This window comes from Babylonia areolata, chromosome 29, assembly GCF_041734735.1.
Source record: "Babylonia areolata isolate BAREFJ2019XMU chromosome 29, ASM4173473v1, whole genome shotgun sequence".
NCBI classification, from domain to species: Eukaryota; Metazoa; Mollusca; class Gastropoda; order Neogastropoda; family Buccinidae; genus Babylonia; species Babylonia areolata.
Window position 1 is genome coordinate 1,422,111 of NC_134904.1, and position 21,467 is coordinate 1,443,577.

A 21,467-nucleotide genomic window follows, 5' to 3' on the forward strand; every position below is an offset into this window, starting at 1 on the left:
CGGAGAGAGAGACAGAGAGAAGGAGCAAGAGCGAGAGCGACGGAAGAGAGACTACGAGACAGACAGACAGACAGAGAGTCAGAGTGAGGCAGACGGAGAGCAAAAGCGAGAGAGAGAAAGGGACAGAGAGAGAGGCAGATACAGAGCGCGCGGGAGTGCGAGCGAGAGACAGACAGGCATACATACAGACTGATAGACAGACAGACAGACAGACAGAAGAGAGGGATAGAAACAGACAGAGAGACAGAGGGCAAGAACGCGAGAGCGAGAGCATGGGACTATGATAAACAAAGACAGAGACAGAGACAGAAGCCTGGAGAGAGAGAGAGAGAGAGAGAGAGAGAGAGAGAGAGAGAGAGAGAGAGACAGAGCCGACGCGGAAGTGCCATTTAAGACAGCTTCCAACTCAGGTCATTTACTGTCGCACACAACACAAGAATGTGACACCTAAAAACGTTGAGTCGAAATTGGTAGAAATCCTCTCCCTTGTTCACTGTCGATACAGAGTCTCTCTCTGTGTATGTGTGTGTGTGCGTGCGCGCGCGCGCGTGTCGGGGGGAGGAGGGGAAAGAGGGGAGTTAGTGATAGTGTTCAGAAGCCGAGTGTGTGTGTTTGTCAATGCGCGCGCGCGCGCGTGTGTGTGTGTGCGTGTGTGTGTGAACACGCACGGTGTGTGTGTGTTTGTCTATGCGTGTGTGTGTTAGTGTGTCAATGTGTGTGTGTGTGTGTGTGTGTGTGTGTGTGTGTGTGTGAACACAAAGACCTATATATCACAGACTTCACAGTGAGACACACTTCAGTCACAGACCGGAAAATGGCATCCGCACCGCAATTAACCGGGCACGGTATTTAGTCCGGACATCCAGACTCTACCGTACGACTTTACCACGGTATATTGTGGCGCGTGCCACGTTTCAACACAGTGGACCGTGTGCAGTGACGGTGACTATAACTCTGGTGACCTCGGAGATCTGGAGGACCGGCTGCAGTCATCCGGAATTGGACTCGGACTGAGATACACTGGACATGATACGACGCTTATTGCCGTCTGCCATTACACTGAGATCAGTGGCCACGGCCGTGTTTATAAGGCCCGGTTTGGGTCAGAATCCCGGGCCAGTCTCGTGGCCCTTTCTAAGTCTGAGGGGAAAACTAAGTTAAACTGGAGCGTCTAGTCATTCTGATGAGACGATAAACGACCGCGGCAATGTCCCGTCATCAGGTGTGCCCGCCGCGGCAGATATATACTTGCACTGACGCACTTGTCCGACGCACTCTGCTGAAAACTGAGGAACCCGTGGCAACTGACATAAACCTTGTCCGCCTATGCCTGCACTCAGGGCCTGACCAAAGCGCGTTGGGTTATGCTGCTTGTCAGGCATCTGCCTTGCACATGTGGTGTAACGTAGGGATTTGTCCGGCGAACGCAGCAACGCCTCAATCCTTGAAAAACTACTCAGTGAAACCGTGAAGACGGGACAGATGTAGCCTAAACTGTATACAATTTTTAATTTGCGAAGTTGGAAGAGTAACGACCAGTATTAGTAAGCGCGAGTCTTGATTGAAGATAATTCAGCCGTGTTGTCTTTATGGCAAGTGATACCAGTAACCCAACCCTAAACATAGCTTCCTCAGCGAAACTGTGCCGGTGCAAGGGAAACAATTCAAACAGGAAGCGTGGCCATTTAGCAACGCTCCCATTGGAGACTGAACCGTTTTGGGATGCCATCGACCTGTCAAAAAATTCATCAAATAATCAATCGCACTCTTGCCAATCCTTCAAGCTGTGTGGTAAGTAATGCATGGAATATTTGATTAGCGACAGCGATTGATTTGTAGGGACCAGTTAAGTGAGCAGCGTCTGAAGCGGAGGTATGTGTGCCTGGTGTGCATTGTCCGTGTGGCTGCAGAAAAAGAAGTGTGGCACTGGTCGCTGCTTCGCATTAAGTCAGCTGTTTCTGGTGGCATTACGCCAACACCCAAGTAGGTCTGATGTCTTTTCCCTTCACATTTAGAACAACATGTTGGCAGTCGATCCCTATTTCTCCCCCAAGAAGCCGAACTGTTAATACAATTTATCCGGACCCTTCCAGTGGATTGGTTTGAGGTATGTAAAGATTTGCTCACCGAAAAACGGGAAATATATCAGCACTTGATACCAGTATGAGTATTGGTCAAACTCTATTTTAAACTGACTTTTTTTTTAACATGATAAAGCAAGCAGGTGCTGGATCTTTAAAATTTGTTTTGATAAAGGTCGCGGTTTCATTGTGATGAGTTAGATACTGAGCTGAAGCAGAATCATTCATACATAATTGTCATTGTGCAAAATGCAGCCCAGAAGGATCAAGACTCGTACAACACAGTAACCGGGGATACTTAGTGACAGTACACACACTGGTTTCTGTTGAGATTCAGAAACGATAATCAGCCTATGTCATAGTACATCAATTACTTTCTGTTTAAATTTCATTGCTCATTATTGAATCAAAACTGTCTTTTAAAATTAATATTCTGAGGATCCAGCAGTGAAAGTTTGAATACTGTTGTCATATTGCTTGGCTGTCATTTTATTTTGTATGTATATATATATATATATATATATATGCATTGAGATGAATTGGTGCACATGCACACATAGCATGCTCAGTTAGAAGTACTTCAGACTACACACACACACACACACTATATATATATATATATATATATATATATATATATATATTGTGGCTGTGTTCTAGGTATGAAGTGGAGAGTGACTGTGTGTCAATGGACTAAAACATATGAATTAGTGAATATATATATGTATATATGCATTGAGATAAATTGGTGCACATGCACACGTATATATATTTTTAGCGATGTCTCTTCTTAAAACATAAAGACCATGCCTTTCATTTGATTAAAAAAACAAAAACAAAAAAACTAACAAAAAACCGAAAAAACAAAACAACAACAACAACAACAAAAAAAAAACCCAAAAAACAAACACCCCCCCCCCCCAAAAAAAAAAACAAAAAAACAAAAAAAACAGGAAGATAATGTCCAGCTCCATGGAATACTGGAAAAGGAAGAAAATCAACACACAGTCTTTTCCAGTAGAGTAAGTCTTCTCAGTTGTTATCTGACAGTGACACAGAGTTTTTAAGTGCAGTAACTGAGTAAGTCCTTTTAGCTGTTATCTGACACAGGTTTTAAAGATACTTTTGCAGTAACTGAGTAAGTCTTAGTTGTTATCTGACACAGAGTTTTAAAATTCCTTTGCAGTAACTAAGTCTTCTTGGCTGTTATCTGACACAGAGTTTTAAAATCCTTTTGGAGTAACTAATTTTTCTAAGCTGTTATCTGACAGAGTTTTAAAATCCTTTTGCAGTAAATCTTCTTATCTTAGCTGTTATCTGACACAGAGTTTTAAGATCTTTTTGGCGTAACTAAGTTTTCTAATCTATTATCTGACACATAGTTTTTAAATCCTTTTGCTTATCTTTGATGTTATTTGACACAGAGTTGTTTTGTTTTTTGTTTTTTTAATTATTATTCCTGTTCAGTGCCCCACCCACTTATTTACTTATGAATTTATTTGTAACTCAGACTTTTAATGTTTCATAAGTGAAACTTTCCTTTTTGTGCACATTAACCTTTTAACTTATAATTTTACTCCTTGATTTGAATGTTAAGCTGCCTTGTGTTTGTGAGCATTTGATATGAATTTTCTTTTTTGTTTAGTTGCGGTTTGTACTTGACCTGTTGTACTTGTAGAGGTCTGTAATTTTATGTGATTTTTCACACACACAGACGCATACGCACACATGCATGCAAACAAAGACATACATGCACACACATGCACAGACACTTGCATGGACACACACAGACACAATTTTCTTTTCCAAGAGACTGTTAGATTATATGTTGCACACACAGGTGTTACACAGAGAGAATAGAGAGAGACATGCAAAAAAAAAAAAAAAAAAAAAAAAAAAAGGCAGAATAAGAGAGAGACAGAGAGAAAGAGGTGTCAAGAAATGATTAAATATTAGTAACAACTAAATTGCTGTTTACTAACAGAGTGCCGGCATATGTTTCAGGGTCGCCTTGGTTACCCAGGCTCTGGGGCCAGTCAGCCCTGACCTTGACCCTGGAAGGGTCAGCTGGCATCAGCTGAGACACACAGTTATCAGCGCTGTGTGGAGGCGTGACCCCAGTGTGATTTACCACCGGTCAGACAGACTGGCCACTCAGCATTGGTTCGCCGGGTTTGACATATTGACTACTCATCCTCCCACCCCACCCCCTCCTCCACAAACACACACCCCACTCTCCACTTGTAGAGGACTGGTCCCACATGACAGTAACTCACTCGTCTGTTTCTGTCTGACCGGCTGTTGAGGGAACAGGCTGCTGATAACGGGTGTGACGAGGACAAAACTCACTGTGCACTGTTATCAGGCCGTGTTGATTTGGTGCTGAGCACGTGTTGGGCTTCCCCTGTACACAGCTGTTTGCCCTGCACCGGGTGGATTGGCGGGGTGTTTGTGTTCACTGGGTGGATTAGTAGGGTGCCTGTGTTCACCGGGTGGATTAGTAGGGTGCCTGTGTGTACTGGGTAAATTGTTGGGGTGCTTGCTGTGGTTGGTTTGTTGAGCGGGTGTGGGAAGAAGGATGGAAGGGAGGCGGCGTGAAAGCTGTGCACTGTAGATGGTGAGGTCAGTGACAGAATGGAAAGAGAGAGCGGTGACGTTACCTGACGGCCGCACGGAACAGCTGGGTGTGTCTTGCTGACAGCAGCCAGTGGGAAAGGTTGAGTCGAGCGTGGTCTCCCTTTTGGTTTCTTTCGTTGTTGGCGTGAGTGATCCTTTCTTTGGTTTCCCTCCCGCCCTGTGTGGTGAGAAACAGGGAAGGTGGTCCTGCCCTGTTTTCCTTGTTTGGGTGACAGCGTGTGCACATTGTCGGCAGCGTTTAAGGGGTGCGGGGCTGTGTGTCGAACTGTGAATGATCTGGCAGCAGCAGAAAGCCAGCGGTGAGAGCGAAGGAAAAGAGGTGCGTGCATCGTCCACACCTGCGCTGTCATGACTGTTGGTCTGACACGTCGTCAGCAAGATGTCAGCCGCTCTGTCTTCCTGTGCCATACTTTGTGTCCCCTACAGACACCTGTGTCTTCTCCTCCTGATCATCCTGATCTGGGGAAGTGCTTGGGGAGTGACTGGCTCTGACACCAAAGGAGTCAGCAGGAGAAGAAAACCGGTGGTGCAGCACACCAGTCCCTCCCCAGTGAAGAACGCCCCCGACAGCAAGGCAGAAGGCTCCACCAACGCCAGGGACACGTTACTGGCCACCATTATTGATGGCACACACTCGTCCAGCAGCAGAGTTGGCCCACAGAGAAACTTGTCCAGTGACACCGGCATCAGTGGATCGGTTCCTGTGCGGTCCAAGGGGGGCAGGGAGGGTGAAGGGGTTATGGAGGGTCATGGGGTCACGGAGGGTCATGGGGTCACGGGGGTGGAGGAGGTCACAGGGATGGAGGAGGGGAACAGGAGGGGCAGGTCGACTAGGTGGTACAGCACAGGGGAGTGGCTGCCGGCGAGCGGGGTCACCCCGGACCGCTCAGTCAACCTGGCTGTGCTGCCCATGCTGGCGCTCTTCTTCTTTGTCTTTGGCGTCTGCATCAAGTGCTACTCGTGGGTGCGTGACCAGGACCGCAGGAAGGCACGGGGCCAGCTGGACTTTGAGGACGGGGACGAGGTGAACTATGGCATCATCACGGCTGGGGAGCAGGGCTACCGCGAGGTGGACATCCGCTCTGACTCCACCTCCATGTATGACACCGTCACCTCCTTCCGCTCCTTCCGCCTCCCTTTCAACGAGCACACGGTCACCTCTGTAAAGTCCCTGCCCAACCAGCCTTACGAGACCTTCCGCTCCATCGTGCTGAAGAAGGCGGATGAGGGGGTGTACGACAGCGTGCAGTCATACAAGGCCTTCCTGGAGAAGAGCATCAGCGAGGTGGACATCGAGGTGGAGCTGGTCAACGACTACACCCCCAGGCCGCGCAGCAAGAGCTACGACCAGAGCCTGTTGAGGACTTCCCAGGAGGCGACCGGCAGGTCCAAGCGGCGACGCCTGCGGCACCACTCGGGTGGCCGGGGGCTGGAGGGTGGGGTGAAGACGCAGGCAGAGCGGGAACGCTACCGCCGACACTCGGACAAGTCCACCCCGCACCAGCACCCCCCCACCGCCCTCCCTGATTCCATCCGCAGCAAAACATTCCACCGGCGCAGCTCCCCGGCCATCCTGGAGCCCCTGCTGCAGGGCACGGAGTTCAAGGTCCCCCTGGAACTGTCTGACGAGGAGGAGGAGGGGGTGATGGGAGGAGGACCTTGCCCCCCAGGGTTGTCTTCCCTGGAGCGGCAGTCGTCCAACTCCTCGTCCTCCACTGGAGGGCGCTCCAGCGGCAGCGCCCGCCCCCACCACCACCACCACGAGTCCTCGCACCGGCAGCGGCGCGACAAGCTGCGGCAGAAGCGTGCCTCACAGGACTGGCTGGCGGAGAGGGCGGCCAAGAGTTCTAGTCACAGCAGCGGCCACTGCTCCGACAACAGCCCCCAGAGCTCCTCTTCCTCTGTCAAAGGCAGCAGCAGTTCCAACGAACTGGACTCGGACAGCGATGTCACCGACAGCGGCCTGGTGGTGGACCTGCAGAAACCAGCCAAGCAGAGCTGCTTCAAGAATGGTGCCGGCCGCCACATGGCCACAGCCACGGTCACCACGGCCGACTCCTCCCCTGGTGGCCAGCAGGAGGCCGGGAAAGACCTGGCCCGTAAAGTGCATCGCTTCAAGGTCAGCTTTGTGGATGACGCCACGCTGTCTGCGGCTTCTGAGTAGTGATGGTGACTGCAGCTGTTCTGTGGGTTGGTTTGTTTTTGTTGTAGTTGATACTGAAGGACAGGATTAATGGTTCATATCTATTATATATATATATATATCAGGATATTTAGTGGTCTACCTCTTTAAAAGCACTAGTGGTATTGTCTTTTAAGTCACTAGCTAGTGATAACATGTATTATTTAACTTTTAAGTCACTGGCTACAGATTAACGTGTGGAATTATCTTCTGTCACAGGCTACAGTGAACACCTGTAGTCACTGGCAACAGGTAACATTGTCTTCACTTAATGGCTACAGTGAACACCTGTAGTCACTGGCAACAGGTAACATTGTCTTCACTTAATGGCTAGAGAAAACATTTATTATCTTCAGCCAGTGGCTAGAGGCAACAGTGGACAAAGGGTTTTGGAAGTGTTGCAAGAAATATCTTAGGTTCTTCTTATCTGTTGCTGAGTTTGTGTAGTGGTGGTATTGGTTTAAAGAACAACAGCAGTGCTGTGAAGAAATGAATTACAGTGTAATTGGGAAAATATCATGTCAGTCTGAATCTGTCAGTGTAATACCACTGACAGCCCAAAGTATGTATACAACATTGTAGTACTGATAACTGCCAGTGATGATGATGATGATGACAGCAGCAAGCACTGAGCCTGGTGTGGTTATCACCGGCTCCCCACCCCCACACCGCCCCTTTCTACACACACACACAGCAGAAGAAAGATGCATGCACACATGCGCATGCTTGTACACACACACACACACACACACACACACACACACATGCATGTGTACACACATAAATATACATGTATGCGCATGCATGTGTGCACACACTGACACCGACACAGACACCCACTGACCCACCCACTCACCTACATGCGCATACACACACTTGCTCCCCAACCTCTACAAACGCTCAGGATGAATGAAGTCATATCCTGATTGTCTCAGCTTGTGAGTGGATGAACTGTGCTGTCTGTTTGGGATCAGTCATACTCTGTATCAAAGTTGACCTTGCTTGGCGCCTTGCTGTTCATGCTTCTTGATCGTTGCTGTAGAATTGCCGTCAGCTGTCATTGTTTGACAAGCTGATCAGTTTGACACTGTTTCAAAACAAAAGTTGACCTTTGGTCTGCTTGGCTTATAACTCACTAACTGCTCATGCTTTTTTCATAGTGTTTAACTCATTGAGTCCTGCAATAGAACATTACTTTGGTACCAAAATTCATTTCATTATAAGGGTTTTCATAGTCCAGCATATGCAAAAACTGCAAAAAACATAGTGAACTGACTCCTGCAGTGTTTCTGGATGTGCCCCCATGTAATTTAGAGGAAAAACAGCATGTAGTTTTGTGTTTTTTTCTGCATCAACATGGCATGGATGTCTGCCGAGGCTGTAATCTCCCCAGGGTTGAATGGGTTAACACAAATTATACAGCTTTCTTCTCCTTTTTTGTTGTTGTTATTGACAGTTTGCTGTTTGGAGAGTTAACAGAGTTTAATTCGTTCATTGTATTTAATAGAGGTGAATTTGGGGGATTTGTTTCACAGCGTTTGGGGATTGTGTTTCTTTAAGATGTTTTGGGATTGTGTTTGTTAACAGAGTTTAGTTTTGGGATTGTGTTTGTTAACAGAGTTTAGTTTTGGGATTGTGTTTGTTAACAGAGTTTAAATTTAATTTGCGGATTGTGATTAACAGTGTTTTGGGATTGTGTTTGTTAACAGAGTTTAGTCTGGGGAGTGCATGTTTATTTTTTGGGAACAGAGTTTTGTGAATTGAGGTTCTCTTATCCGGAGTTCAGTGTTCAGTTGAAGTCCCATGGCTACATTGAATATAGGTGTGAGCTGTGCATGTTTCTGATTACAATGAGATTGTGTCATAAGGTTTTCCCTGCTCCCCCCCACCCCTCTCTCACTCTCTTTCATGCTCCATGATGGTTTCTGTTTATTACTTTGTTGTTGTATGTATCAGATTTTTGTGTTGTAGGTATATAGATACAACCAACCAGGATCAAAAAGTGTATATATTCATTTTTTTCCAGCAAGGTCATAGGCTGTTCCTCCACTTGCACACAGCACAGCACATGACGTGACACGACACGACATGACACAACACAACATGACATGACATGACACAACGCAACCTGACAACACAACACAGCACAACACAACACAACACAACGCGACATTACACACATCTCCCCATACACATACACCAACACAACACAACACACCTCTCCCTACACACCCACACCCACACAGCACACCACAAAACACAACCCCCCCCCACACACACACACCTCTCCATTACACACACACAACACACCACACCCCTACACTTACCCCACTTCATACACTCACACCACACCTCCCTTCCACACACACACACACAACAAAACACACCTCATCCCTAGACACACACACACACACACACACACACACACACACACACACACACACACACACACACACACACACACACACACACACACACACACACCTCCCCCCCTGGACACGCATACATACACACACACACACACACACACACACACACACACACACACACACACACACACATACCAACCTACCACCTCCCCCCTACACACACACACACACACACACACAACACCACACACACACACCCCTAGACACACATACACACACACACACAACACCCCCCCCCCACCCCCATACACACACACACACACACACACATACCAACACACACCTCCCCCCCTGCACACACACACACACACATACCAACACACCACACCTACCCCCTAGACACACACATACCAACACCCCCACACCCCTACACACATACACACACATACAACACATCACACCTCCCCCCTAGACACACACAGACACACATATAACACACCACACATCCCTAGACACACACACACACACACATACAACACACCACACCCCACCCAGCAGTATCCTCTGCACCTCCCCCCCCCCCTCCTCCTGCACCTCCACCCCCTTCCCTGTTATCATCGAACAAGAAAGCAGCCCTGTGTGTTGCATGAAAAATGCATGAGGCAGCATCAGCTTGAAGCAGATGTGACAGATCTTCCGTGGACAGATTTCATGTTCATGGATCCCTGACCACCCCCCACCCCCCCACCCCCCTTTACCCCACCTCCCCAGCCCCTACCCTCCATGTCTCGGCACACACAGTTGTGTGGAAGCGTTATAATCCATCAGTAACATCAGTGGTTGGTCACATGCTCTAACAACGAGAGATTTCCAACCATATTAAAATACCATTTTACACTTAATGTGTTATAAGATGCAGCAGCATCTGAACACTTGCTTCGTTTCCAAGTTCTTGGCACAGATTCTCAGATTTATAGTGTGTATTAGGGGAGGGGTGGTAGTCATTTCTCGCCACCGATACTCAGATTTGTAGTGTGAATAAATGGAGGGAGATTTGTAGAGTGTATTTTGATACATATGTAATTTGTATACTTATGTATAAAAGAATTGTCGTTAAATTTTGAAGGCAGTGGTTGAGAAGAGTTTGCATGGTCTTACTGTTTGTTGTAGTATGCTTCTGTCAAATCAATTTTACTCCTCTCCCTCCCCCCTCCCACCCCCCAAAACACTCCCCCCCACACCCCTCACATCAGTGTGCACTGATACATGTGCAGAAAATACAGTGTCCTACAATTCAAGCACAACTGTGACAGTGGCCAGTTTGGTCAGTAAAACCCAAATCAATAAAAAAAGGGGCATATCCAGAGAATTGCTCAGTTCTGATCCCGAAAATAAAATGTCATAGAATTCAACCACTGGCATGACAGTGGCCGGTTTAGTCAGTAAAATGAAAAGCAGTCGAAAGGGTAAATATCCAGAGACTTGGACGATTCAAAATATGCAGAGGAATCTGAACAATGGGTTTTTCATATATATATATATATACAAAGGCAGTATGTTTGACAGTTGAAGACGTGTGAGAGGTAGTGACTGGCACACAGAAGTGGTGGGTTGGGAGGAAGCCTGAGAGATGTGCACCCAGACACCAGTTTTCAGCACACACAGACACAGGCCATGGTGTTGGTTTCTTGGTTTATTCTGTCTTTTTACACATTTTTTCACTGCTTTATTAAGATGATATGTGTACTGAAAGAAGTTCAGGAAACCATAATTATATATACCCCAATCCAGGAGAAACTGACTTTCAAAATTTCTGTGGGTGGCACAGTGCAGTGGTGATACACACTCTTTCTGAGGAGAACAGCCCGGAATTTCACACTGGAGAAACCAGTACAGTGACTTGTCCTCAATTCCTCTCACGCTTCCATGTCATCAGGGTTTCATCACGGAATGATTTGGCCACAGGCAAGACATCACAGTTTGTGAACCGACTGTCACACAGATAAGGCACACTGATGGTTCAGAAGGAAGGAGAGGGAGGAGTGATGTATATATCTGACACACAGAGGGGGTGATATTTGGTGGAACAGGTTTTGTCTTTGTCATGTCAAAGAATGCATCACGTGTGTGTGTGTGTGTGTGTGTGTGTGTGTGTGAAAAGGAGAACAAAAAACAACAACAAAAAACAATGAATGCTGGACCTGGTAAAATGAAGTGAAAAATAAATGGTGTAAGATCAAAGGTCCCCATTTTCTTTGGTACCTTTCATCTCACACCAATTATTTTCCACTTCTAAAGGGATAGATTCTGTGTGTGCATTTCATAGAGAGGATGTATATATGTGTCTGCATGTCACACACACACACACAGAGGGAGGGAGGGATGGAGGGAGAGAGATTTAGTAATGATCAGGTTTATTTTTAACACCCATCAGAGTTGATATGGATGACAGGGATAAAGGCCCAAGGAAAGTGTGGGGAGTGACCTTTCTAACACAACATTGACACCAACACAATGACAGGTTTGTGTGTGTGTGTGTGTGTGTGTGTGTGTGTGTGTGTGTGTGTGAAGTGGCATGGAATCAATTTTTTTATGTTACACTTAGTTTGAATTTACAAATGTTCTCATTATTTTTTTGGATGATAGTACTAATCAAATTTGGCATGGCGATCACTGACAACAGTGACAGTGTTTGCCCTGTTGTTGTAAACTTATTTCCTTCATAGGGCAGTGTTGATGTGAGGTGTGTGTTTCTTGTGAGTCAGATGCTTTTGTCAGGAAAAGTGGGGGGTGGGGATGGGTGGGGGGAGGGATGAGGAGAGGATTGGGGAGAGGGAGCATGTGTGTGTGTGTGTGTGTGTGTGTGTGTGTGTGTGTGTGTGTGTAAATGATGTCCTCTCGAATCCGTTTAAAAGTAAGTGTGTGTGTGTGTGTGTGTGTGTGTGTGTGTGTGTGCAACCAAATGTTTGAAAATGATCTATAATAGTATCATTTACAATTTTACCAGAAATTGTAACTCTGATGTCTGTCAGCTTTGTTTGACCATACCTGCACAGATCTCTATGGACTATTGTTTTCATCCCACTGCCAGTTGTTTGAAAAAGGGGTTAAAAGTTGTTTTTTTTAATTATCGACCATTCCATTTACTTTGAAGTTTACACATTAACGCTGCCAGGACAATGACTTCTGCAGCAAAGAAAAGAGGGGATGATAATGTTTGTTCAGCCAGTTGAAATCATGGTTTGGCTTGAAGGACAAAGAGGGGTTGATAATGTTTGTTCAGCCAGTTGAAATCATGGTTTGGCTTGAAGGACAAAGAGGGGATGATAATGTTTGTTCAGCCAGTTGAAATCATGGTTTGGCTTGAAGGACAAAGAGGGGATGATAATGTTTGTTCAGCCAGTTGAAATCATGGTTTGGCTTGAAGGACAAAGAGAAAAGAGGGGATGATAATGTTTGTTCAGCCAGTTGAAATCATGGTTTGGCTTGAAGGACAAAGAGGGGTTGATAATGTTTGTTCAGCCAGTTGAAATCATGGTTTGGCTTGAAGGACAAAGAGGGGATGATAATGTTTGTTCAGCCAGTTGAAATCATGGTTTGGCTTGAAGGACAAAGAGGGGATGATAATGTTTGTTCAGCCAGTTGAAATCATGGCTTGGCTTGAAGGACAAAGAGGGGATGATAATGTTTGTTCAGCCAGTTGAAATCATGGTTTGGCTTGAAGGACAAAGAGGGGATGATAATGTTTGTTCAGCCAGTTGAAATCATGGCTTGGCTTGAAGGACAAGCCAAGAAAGAACAGATGCTGGTGGGTGTTGAGTCAGATGTCACTGTCTCTGTTCTCAATCTCCCTGCCGTGTTTCCTGATAAGGACAGACCATGAGTCACCCATGGAATCACACACACAGTCACCCATATGCACACGTGTGGACATTACTCACGCAGTGGACATTACTCACATAATCACCCATATTGTGCGCAAATACATGGACATTAAATGCAGAATCACCCACATGCACACATGCACTGACATCACCCATACAATCATGCACACATGCATGGACATTACCCACACAGTCACACACCCATATGCACACATACATGGACATTAACCACACAGTCAGCCATGTGCACTTCACACATACTTTGACATCATCCACACAATCACCCACATGCACACATACACTGACATCACCCACACAATCACCCAAATGTACATATGCATGGACATTACCCACACAATCACCCACATGCACACATACACTGACATCATCCACACAATCACCCAAATGTACATATGCATGGACATTACCCACACAATCACCCAAATGTACATATGCATGGACATTACCCACACAATCACACACATGCACACATACACTGACATCACCCACAGTCACCCACATGCACACATGTGTGAACATTCGTCATCACCTAGATTCACCCATATACACACTTGCATGGACATTATCCACAGAATCATCTGTGTATCATGTACACACACAAGTTTGTAAACTGCAATGTGGTGCATTGTATGACTGAGGAAACTGGAATGTTTTTTAACTAAAGATTCTTTTTACTGTATGCATATTAGATTAAGTATTACTTCATTTCATATCCAGCTTGCCACCTGGAGATATGTCTTTTTTTTGGACATTGCTTCATATAAGATTTGATTTTTAATGGTGTTTGATTAAGAAAAAAAAAAGGGAGGGGTGGTGAGGGGGGGGGGGATACAATGAATGTGTAAGGGACCCTATGTTGTTGGCATTAGTGACAGAAGTTGAGGAAGTTAGGTTTTATGAAGATGTTCACATTCTGTGTACTTACAGTTACACATCATTGAGCGAAGAGAACAAGAGTGCTGTTGTTGAAACATGGTCAGAAATAAATGTTGATTAGGTTGAGCGTGGACTACACCTCCTCACCAGTTAGGTCACACTCACAGTCAGGGATGAGAGAGAGAGGGAGAGAGAGAGAAACAAAACAACAAAAAATGTGTGGTGCTTTATAAATTTTTCATTCCCCTTTTAAGACCTTCCTGGGGGAGGGGGGGGGGGGAGAAGAGAAAGAGAGAGAGAGAGAGAGAACAAAACAACATATAAGGTCTGTGGCTCATCATTTATTTTTTGTTCCCCTTATAAGACCTTCCTGAGTGGGGGAGGGGGGGGGGGAGAGAGAGAGAGAGAGAGCAAAACAACATAAAGGTCTGTGGCTCATCATTTATTTTTTGTTCCCCTTTTAAGACCTTCCTGGGGACAAGAACAGCAGGCTTTGTATCTCTGAAACCAGGGGAGTGGATTGGAGTTGTAGCAATCTGTCACACCCCCACCCCCCAATCTTCAGTAAGGGGAAAGTTTACTCAGAGGAATATTGTGAGTGACTGATGGTTTGAGAGGCGACGCCCACTTGGTCCGGTTCCGGTGCAGCAGCCTTTTAGTACCCCCATTGTTTTTTTGCCCCGGGGTAAGATCTGGCTGACCCTGATTAACCGCAGGGTCTTTGTACACTAGCCTGGAAGGATACTTGGAGGGTGAACTGTATCTACCGGAAGTGAGAACTGACCCCCTCTTGTCAGATTTTAACCCCCCCCTTGTAATGGGTATGGGTGTTGATCTTGACCAGCCATAACAAATGATCCCCAGGGTTTCTTCCAGGTTAATCCAGAAATACCCCCCAGGGTAAAACCCTGCAGGGGGGGTAGTTTGGACTTGCTGCACCGGCACCAAGTGGTTATTGTTGCCTGCAGGGAGCTTATGTCCTGGGTTGGTGCCCTGTGTGCATTTGAGGGCCTCATGAAAACTGTGGGGGTGACTCAGCAGTGCAGGGTCTCCTCTGCTGTGTGGCCTTCTGGCCTCCTTATATTGATAGATGCCTGTGACAGAAGTCCTGGAGGATGAGCAATATGAGGATAATTCCACGGAAACAGTGGAAAAGATTGAGCAGCTTACACAAAAGGAAGTGAGAAGTAATAGAATAGGTTGAGTGTGGAGTGAACCTTGCCTTTTGATCATGTGTTATTTTGGAATTTTATGCACTGAACCTGTATGGTAAATAACTTATCAGTGTGTGTGTGTGTGTGTGTGTGTGTGTGTGTTTAAATAGGATAATGGCAACGAAAATTCTTGGCAAGTGGTGGTGATATGGTATGTAAAAATTTGATCTAATGATTGCTCTACATGATTAAGTGTACACCTTTTTTTGTAATGTAGAGAGAGAGGAGGGGGATGAGAGAGTTTAATGTACTGTGAATATTTGTTATGTCCAATTTGATTGTTTGTTAAGATGTTGACATGCTTGCTTAAAGAATATTCCATATTTTTCCTGTAATTAACATTCAGAGTATGAGTACTATGTAGAAGTTTGAACTTGGAAAAAATAGTATAAGCATTTTGACTGACTGTTCTTGAAATATGAATTGATCGTGTTGTTCATTTTGATCTTAAGGCTGGGCATGCCTGTCTTATCACTGGCTACTAGATATGTGTGTGTGTGTGTGTGTGTGTGTGTGTGTGTGTGTGTGTGTGTGTGTGTGTGTGTGTGTGTGCAAGTCTGAACATCACCAGTTTTATGAAATTTGATGTTAGAGTTGTCATGGAGGTGGACTTTGCACAGAGAAGAAACAACAAAACACAACCAACACCATCCCTATCACGGGCATTAAATGGATAAACAGATGCACGCATGCATGCACACACATACACACAAGTATGCATACATGACACAAGCACACACTTTCTCTCTCTTGTCACATTTTGTAAACAGACATAAAAATCAAATTGAACATAAAATGTACGAACATACACACACACACACAGGCACACCTGCCCATTTGCAAACACAATATCCCTAACGCAGCAGCGTGAGGCCAAAGTGCCGGTGGATGATGTAAAGAATTGGGGTGAGGGGTGTGGAGAGGGGAGGGGTGTAAGAGAAGGGGGATGTCAGGGGCAGTGGGGGTGTGGGGGGGTAGAGTGTAGAGGTCAACCTGATCCATGGCAATTCTGGACTGACAAAAAAACATGGGCGTGATTGTCTCCCTTGGTGTGGATGTTGTTGAGAAAGATGTGGGTGTGGTTGTCTACCTTGGTGTGGACATGTTGTTGACAAAAACGTGTGTGGTTGTCTCATGGGTGCGGTTATCTCCCCCTTTTTTTTCTTTCTTTTTGCATTTGTTGACAAAAACATGGGTGTGACTGTCTCCCTTGGTGTGGACGTGTTGACAAAGACGTGGTTGTGGTTGTCTCCCTTGGTGTGGACGTGTTGACAGAAACGTGGGTGTTGTTGTCTCCCTTGCTGTGGACATGTTGACAAAAACGTGGTTGTGGTTGTCTCCCTTGGTGTGGACGTGTTGACAGAAACATGGGTGTGGTTGTCTCCCTTGCTGTGGACATGTTGACAGAAACGTGGGTGTGGTTGTCTCCCCTGGTGTGAACATGTTGACAGAAACGTGGGTGTGGTTGTCTCCCTTGCTGTGGACATGTTGACAGAAACGTGGGTGTTGTTGTCTCCCTTGGTGTGGACATGTTGACAGAAACATGGGTGTGGTTGTCTCCCTTGGTGTGGACATGTTGACAGAAACATGATTGTGGTTGTCTCCCTTGGTGTGGACATGTTGACAGAAACTTGGGTGTGGTTGTCTCCCTGGGTGTGGATGTGTTGACAAAGACGTGGTTGTGGTTGTCTCCCTTGGTGTGGACATGTTGACAGAAACGTGGGTGTGGTTGTCTCCCTTGGTGTGGACATGTTGACAGAAACGTGGGTGTGGTTGTCTCCCTTGGTGTGGACATGTTGACAGAAACGTGGGTGTGATTGTCTCCCTTGCTGTGGACATGTTGACAGAAACTTGGGTGTGGTTGTCTCCCCTGGTGTGGACATGTTGACAGGAACGTGGGTGTGGTTGTCTCCCTTGGTGTGGACATGTTGACAGAAACTTGGGTGTGGTTGTCTCCCTTGGTGTGGACATGTTGACAGAAACGTGGGTGTGGTTGTCTCCCTTGGTGTGGACATGTTGACAGAAACTTGGGTGTGGTTGTCTCCCTTGGTGTGGACATGTTGACAGAAACGTGGGTGTGGTTGTCTCCCCTGGTGTGGACATGTTGACAAAAATGTGGTTGTGGTTGTCTCCCTTGGTGTTGACATGTTGACAGAAACTTGGGTGTGTTTGTCTCCCTTACTGTGGACATGTTGACAGGAACGTGGGTGTGGTTGTCTCCCTTGCTATGCACGTATTGACAAAAACATGGGTGTGGTTATCTCCCTTGGTGTGGATGTGTAGAATAGAACGTGTTCATGATTGTGTCTCTTGGTGTGGACACATGTGTAGAATAAAGCATGTGTGCTTTTGTCTCTCTTGACGTGCACGTGTTGTGGTCATCTCCCGTCGGTGGGTGTGTCAGCTGATAGTGTGGTTGTCTCCCGTGGTATGGGCGTGACAGTGCATGCATGACTGACTGGCATCAGTGACGGTCATGCAGGGTAAGGACACTGAAACACAGATCGCGAGGTGGAATCTCATTGCAGCTTCACCGGCATTACTGAATGAACTCTTTGCAGTGAATACTCATTACCTGCCCCAGCTCTATAATAATAATGATAATAATAATAATAATCGCTCTCCACAGGCACTGGAAACATAGTGCCACCTGTTCCCATACCTTGTGTTCATTTGTTGTTGATGTTTTGTGAACCTGTTGTTGAACTGAGACCATGTGTGGAATGCTGCGTTTATTATCTGTACAATATTGTTGCTGTGTTGCTGCTTCTAGTTCTACTACTATCACTGCAACTGGTGGATTTTTCTTTTGGGTTGGGATGGTTGTGGTGTATGTGTGGGGTGGGGAGGGAGGGGTGGAGAAAAAGGGGGAGGGGGAATGTTGAATGTTCTGACATTCCCTTCCTTTCTGGCAAAGTGAGGGACAGCATGGGGATGCCCCTCAGTGCTTTCTCTGCAGAGTGTGAGAAAGGGTGGGGTTGTGAGAAAGGGTGGGATTGTGAGAAAGGGTGTGAGAAAGGGTGGGGTTGTGAGAAAGGGTGTGAGAAAGGGTGGGATTGTGAGAAAGGGTGTGAGAAAGGGTGGGGTTGTGAGAAAGGGTGTGAGAAAGGGTGGGATTGTGAGAAAGGGTGTGAGAAAGGGTGGGGTTGTGAGAAAGTATAGGCAGCCTTGACCCCATCCCTGCCCCTGTCCACTGGGCGTTACTTCTGTGAGTGTGTGTGTCTCCAATGAAAGCTACTTATGTGTGAGTGTGTGCGTGTCCAATGAAAGTTACTTCTGTGAGTGTGTGCGTGTCCAATGAAAGCTACTTCTGTGTGTGTCCAATGAAAGTTACTTCTGTGAGTGTGTGTGTCCAATGAAAGCTACTTCTGTGAGTGTGTGTCCAATGAAAGTTACTTCTGTGAGTGTGTGTGTCCAATGAAAGCTACTTCTGTGAGTGTGTGTCCAATGAAAGCTACTTCTGTGAGTGTGTGCGTGTCCAATGAAAGCTACTTCTGTGAGTGTGTGTCCAATGAAAGTTACTTCTGTGAGTGTGTGTGTCCAATGAAAGCTACTTCTGTGAGTGTGTGTGTGTCCAATGAAAGCTACTTCTGTGAGTGTGTGCGTGTCCAATGAAAGCTACTTCTGTGAGTGTGTGTGTGTCCAATGAAAGCTACTTCTGTGAGTGTGTGTGTGTCCAATGAAAGCTACTTCTGTGAGTGTGTGTGTCCAATGAAAGCTACTTCTGTGAGTGTGTGTCCAATGAAAGCTACTTCTGTGAGTGTGTGTCCAATGAAAGCTACTTCTGTGAGTGTGTGTCCAATGAAAGCTACTTCTGTGAGTGTGTGCGTGTCCAATGAAAGCTACTTCTGTGAGTGTGTGTGTGTCCAATGAAAGCTACTTCTGTGAGTGTGTGTCCAATGAAAGCTACTTCTGTGAGTGTGTGTCCAATGAAAGCTACTTCTGTGAGTGTGTGTCCGATGAAAACTACTTCTGTGGGTGTGTGTTAAATGAAAGCTACTTCTGTGAGTGTGTGTTAAATGAAAGCTACTTCTGTGAGTGTGTGTTAAATGAAAACTACTTCTGTGAGTGTGTGTCCAGTGAAAGCTACTTCTGTGAGTGTGTGTTAAATGAAAGCTACTTCTGTTTGTGTCGTATGAAAGCTACTTCTGTGAGTGTGTGTTAAATGAAAGCTACTTCTGTTTGTGTCATATGAAAGCTACTTCTGTGAGTGTGTGTTAAATGAAAGCTACTTCTGTGAGTATGGATCACAGTTTCTTCTGATGCTCTGTGAGTATGTGTCAAATGAGCTCTGCTTCTGTAAGTATGTATCAAATGAAAACTATTTCTGTATGTGTCGAACGAAAGCTACTCCTGTGAGCATGTGTCATATGAAAACTACTTTTGTAGAGTCCAGTGAAGGCAAATGGGTGGACACAGGGCTCTCTTTTTTTGTGTTTTCTTGTTGTTAATTTCGAGATTTGTAACTTTTCTTTGAAAGCAAACGAAGTTGTACAAAGGAATAGGAAGTGCCTGACACGATCACCTTGCTGACTGTTGTTACATGCTCTGGTTCAGTCTTCAGGAACAAGATGCAGGAAATAAAAGTAAAGTTAAAAAAAAACCCCAAAACCCTGCAGTCAGCAAAATGCATCAACACCAGCACTGTTGTTACAAAAAGTTGGAGCAATATTTCTGCACCCATTTTCGTCCTCTTTTTATTTCTTTTATTTAAATTAATAATAATTTTAAAAAAAATCTAAAAGAATGTCCAGAGCAGAGCCAGTATTATGTTTATGTTGTTGGAACAGTTTTACCCTAGTTGTACAGAAGTTGTATGGGAGGTGTACAGACCAGGGGAGGGAAGCCCTGAAGTGGAGGGAATGTTGTATGATCCCTTTTTACAGTCTCCTTTTGGTTTTCTTCCTCTTCCCATAGTCCTTTTTTTTCTTTCCTTTTTTTTTTTGCCAGTAGATTTTCTTGCCACTTTTACGGTTTGTTTTATGCGAGAGAGTTATTTTGTGTTATTTCAGATGTTAAAATCTTGTGTTGAACATCATTTTATTTCAAGACCTGCCTTGTTTGTTATTTCAGATGTTAAAATCTTGTGTTGAACATCATTTTATTTCAAGACCTGCCTTGTTTGTTTCCATACCGTTGTGTGTGAAATTTTCCCAGTGTCATCAAGCCGTTACGAATGCATCGTCTTTTCCTGTCATTTGTTTGTTCTTGCTCTTAGGTCTTCATCCTGTTACAATGCACATGATTCTGTCTTTCTATTGTTCTTGGTTATTCTGTCTTTCCATCTTCAGCCTGTGTGCCTCATCAGTTGGTGTGAATGTACTATGGTGTTGTGTGTTCTTCATGACGCAGTGGTGTGTTCAAACTGTGTGCCTCATCAGTTGGTGTGTATGTACTGTGGTGTTGCGTGTTCTTCATGACGCAGTGGTGTGTTCAAACTGTGTGCCTCATCTGTTGGTGTGTATGTAGTGTGGTGTGTGTTCTTCATGACGCAGTGGTGTGTTCAAACTGTGTGCCTCATCTGTTGGTGTGTATGTACTGTGTCGTGTGTTCTTCATGACGCAGTGGTGCGTTCAAACTGTGTGCCTCATCTGTTGGTGTGTATGTACTGTGTCGTGTGTTCTTCATGACGCAGTGGTGTGTTCAAACTGTGTGCCTCATCTGTTGGTGTGTATGTACTGTGGTGTTGTGTGTTCTTCATGACGCAGTGGTGCGTTCAAACTGTGTGCCTCATCTGTTGGTGTGTATGTACTGTTGTGTGTTCTTCATGACGCAGTGGTGTGTTCAAACTGTGTGCCTCATCTGTTGGTGTGTATGTACTGTGGTGTGTGTTCTTCATGACGCAGTGGTGTGTTCAAACTGTGTGCCTCATCTGTTATGTGTGCGTGTACTATGGTGTGTGTTCTTCATGACGCAATGGTGCGTTCAAACTGTGTGCCTCATCTGTTGGTGTGTGTGTACTATGGTGTGTGTTCTTCATGACGCAATGGTGCATTCAAACTGTGTGCCTCATCTGTTGGTGTGTGTGTACTATGGTGTGTTCTTCATGACGCAATGATGCGTTCAAACTGTGTGCCTCATCTGTTGGTGTGTGTGTACTGTGTCGTGTGTTCTTCATGACACAACAGTTTGTTCATCTGTACTTGTGTGTATCTTTCCAGTATTGTGTGATGTACAACTGATGGGTCTGCTGCTAGGAGTTG

General features: G+C 45.6%; 1 protein-coding gene across 2 annotated transcripts; it reads left to right on the forward strand.

Moving 5' to 3' along the window:
- The first annotated feature begins 987 nt into the window (after positions 1–987).
- Positions 988–9,303, forward strand: LOC143274893 (uncharacterized). 2 transcript variants are annotated; one of them, XM_076578876.1, is made up of 2 exons: positions 988–1,791; positions 4,086–9,303. In XM_076578876.1, the coding sequence occupies exon 2, from the start codon at positions 5,098–5,100 to the stop codon at positions 6,880–6,882; it is 1,785 nt and encodes a 594-aa protein (XP_076434991.1). In that variant the 5' UTR covers positions 988–1,791; positions 4,086–5,097; the 3' UTR covers positions 6,883–9,303. The 2 variants fall into 2 exon arrangements, with proteins under 2 accessions (XP_076434991.1, XP_076434992.1); XM_076578877.1 differs by lacking the exon at positions 988–1,791 and adding an exon at positions 1,909–1,983.
- Positions 9,304–21,467: the final 12,164 nt, after the last annotated feature.

Coding starts and splice junctions, on each gene's coding strand:
- LOC143274893 (XM_076578876.1), top strand. CDS start 5,098: ATGTCAGCCGCTCTGTCTTCCTGTGCCATACTTTGTGTCCCCTACAGA.